General features: G+C 32.9%; 1 protein-coding gene across 1 annotated transcript in view; it reads left to right on the plus strand.

The window, feature by feature from the left end:
- Nucleotides 1–1,003, plus strand: part of LOC119586515 (RAD50-interacting protein 1-like) — a 12,072-nt gene extending 11,069 nt beyond the window's left edge. The window contains exon 15 of the mRNA XM_037935256.1: nucleotides 342–1,003. Within this exon, the coding sequence (XP_037791184.1) occupies nucleotides 342–558 (217 nt within the window). The 3' untranslated portion in view covers nucleotides 559–1,003. The remainder of the gene's footprint in view (nucleotides 1–341) is intronic.
- Nucleotides 1,004–1,170: the final 167 nt, after the last annotated feature.

Here is a 1,170-nt window from a genome sequence, read left to right on the forward strand (position 1 = left end):
CTCACTTTGCACATAGTAGTAGAAAAAACTACTATACACTGTGCATAGGTTTTCCTACAACAGTTACCTTTATTATTGTTCTTTTCTTTTCTTAGCCTTCACATTTCTTTCCCCGTGCCTTTCTCTTCCTTAATATGTACTGTATGTTACTGTTTTTTTATGTGTATATTTTTCTTTTTGAATTGCAAATTACAGTAGTGCTTTTATATTCCTGAATATGTATTTTATTCTACAAATGGGTTCTTTATTATTATTTTTTAGAATATCAAGTGAAAGATTTCACTCTAAAAAATGCATTAGTTACTGTCGTTACCAATTTCTTGACCAATATTTTTCACCAGAGTCAAGGAGTCTGTGATCTTACTCACCTTGCCGCATGCAACAGCCTTCCTTCTGAGAGACACCATACGTATGTGGCGCGACGACCAAGATGCTTTCAGCCTCGTTATCTCACCAGTTAAAGCCCTGGCTGAGCAGGGTGTGACGCTCCTTACACCAAAAGAAGCAGACGTAGTTATGAACATCAGGATCTACGAGCAAAATAGGATGGGTTCGTAGGCTGCTAGAGTAGAGTGTTGAGTGTTTACCGAATGCACAACACATTGTAGATAAAGGGATTACCTTGGGCGACATTAACTTCACTTTAAAATGGAACCCATGGAAAGATCACAATAGTTTCTGCTCAACTTTTATTTCCAAATATGATAAAAATATAAACATTTATGATAATAACCAGTAACTATCTTATATCTGATGTCTCAACTCTCTTGCTTGGATATTAAAACTGATTTTTTTTATTAGTATGCTATAATAGTTGTTTTGAAAAATGCTGAATGAAAGATGTTAATGAGGATTTTCTTTTTTGGCTATAAGTTTAGCATGTTGAAATTGCAGCCCAGTTTTGTACTATAAAAGGAAATGGCCATTGTAATAGATTCTGTATGTGTATTATGTATGCATTTATGTTAACGTGAAATTAATGTGAAATAAATTTTTTTGTGGACAAGAGATTTACTTTCCGCCTTAAATTGTTCAAATAATTTTTTTTTATGCAAATTGGTTCAGTGTTATAAAAGAGATTGTGTGATAATATAAGAATTTTTAACTGAAATACATATGGAAGTCATGTTCTTTGAGGCTTTGGAAGTAGGTTGCTTAATATGTATTTAA

Source organism: Penaeus monodon, chromosome 21, assembly GCF_015228065.2.
Source record: "Penaeus monodon isolate SGIC_2016 chromosome 21, NSTDA_Pmon_1, whole genome shotgun sequence".
Taxonomy (NCBI): domain Eukaryota; kingdom Metazoa; phylum Arthropoda; class Malacostraca; order Decapoda; family Penaeidae; genus Penaeus; species Penaeus monodon.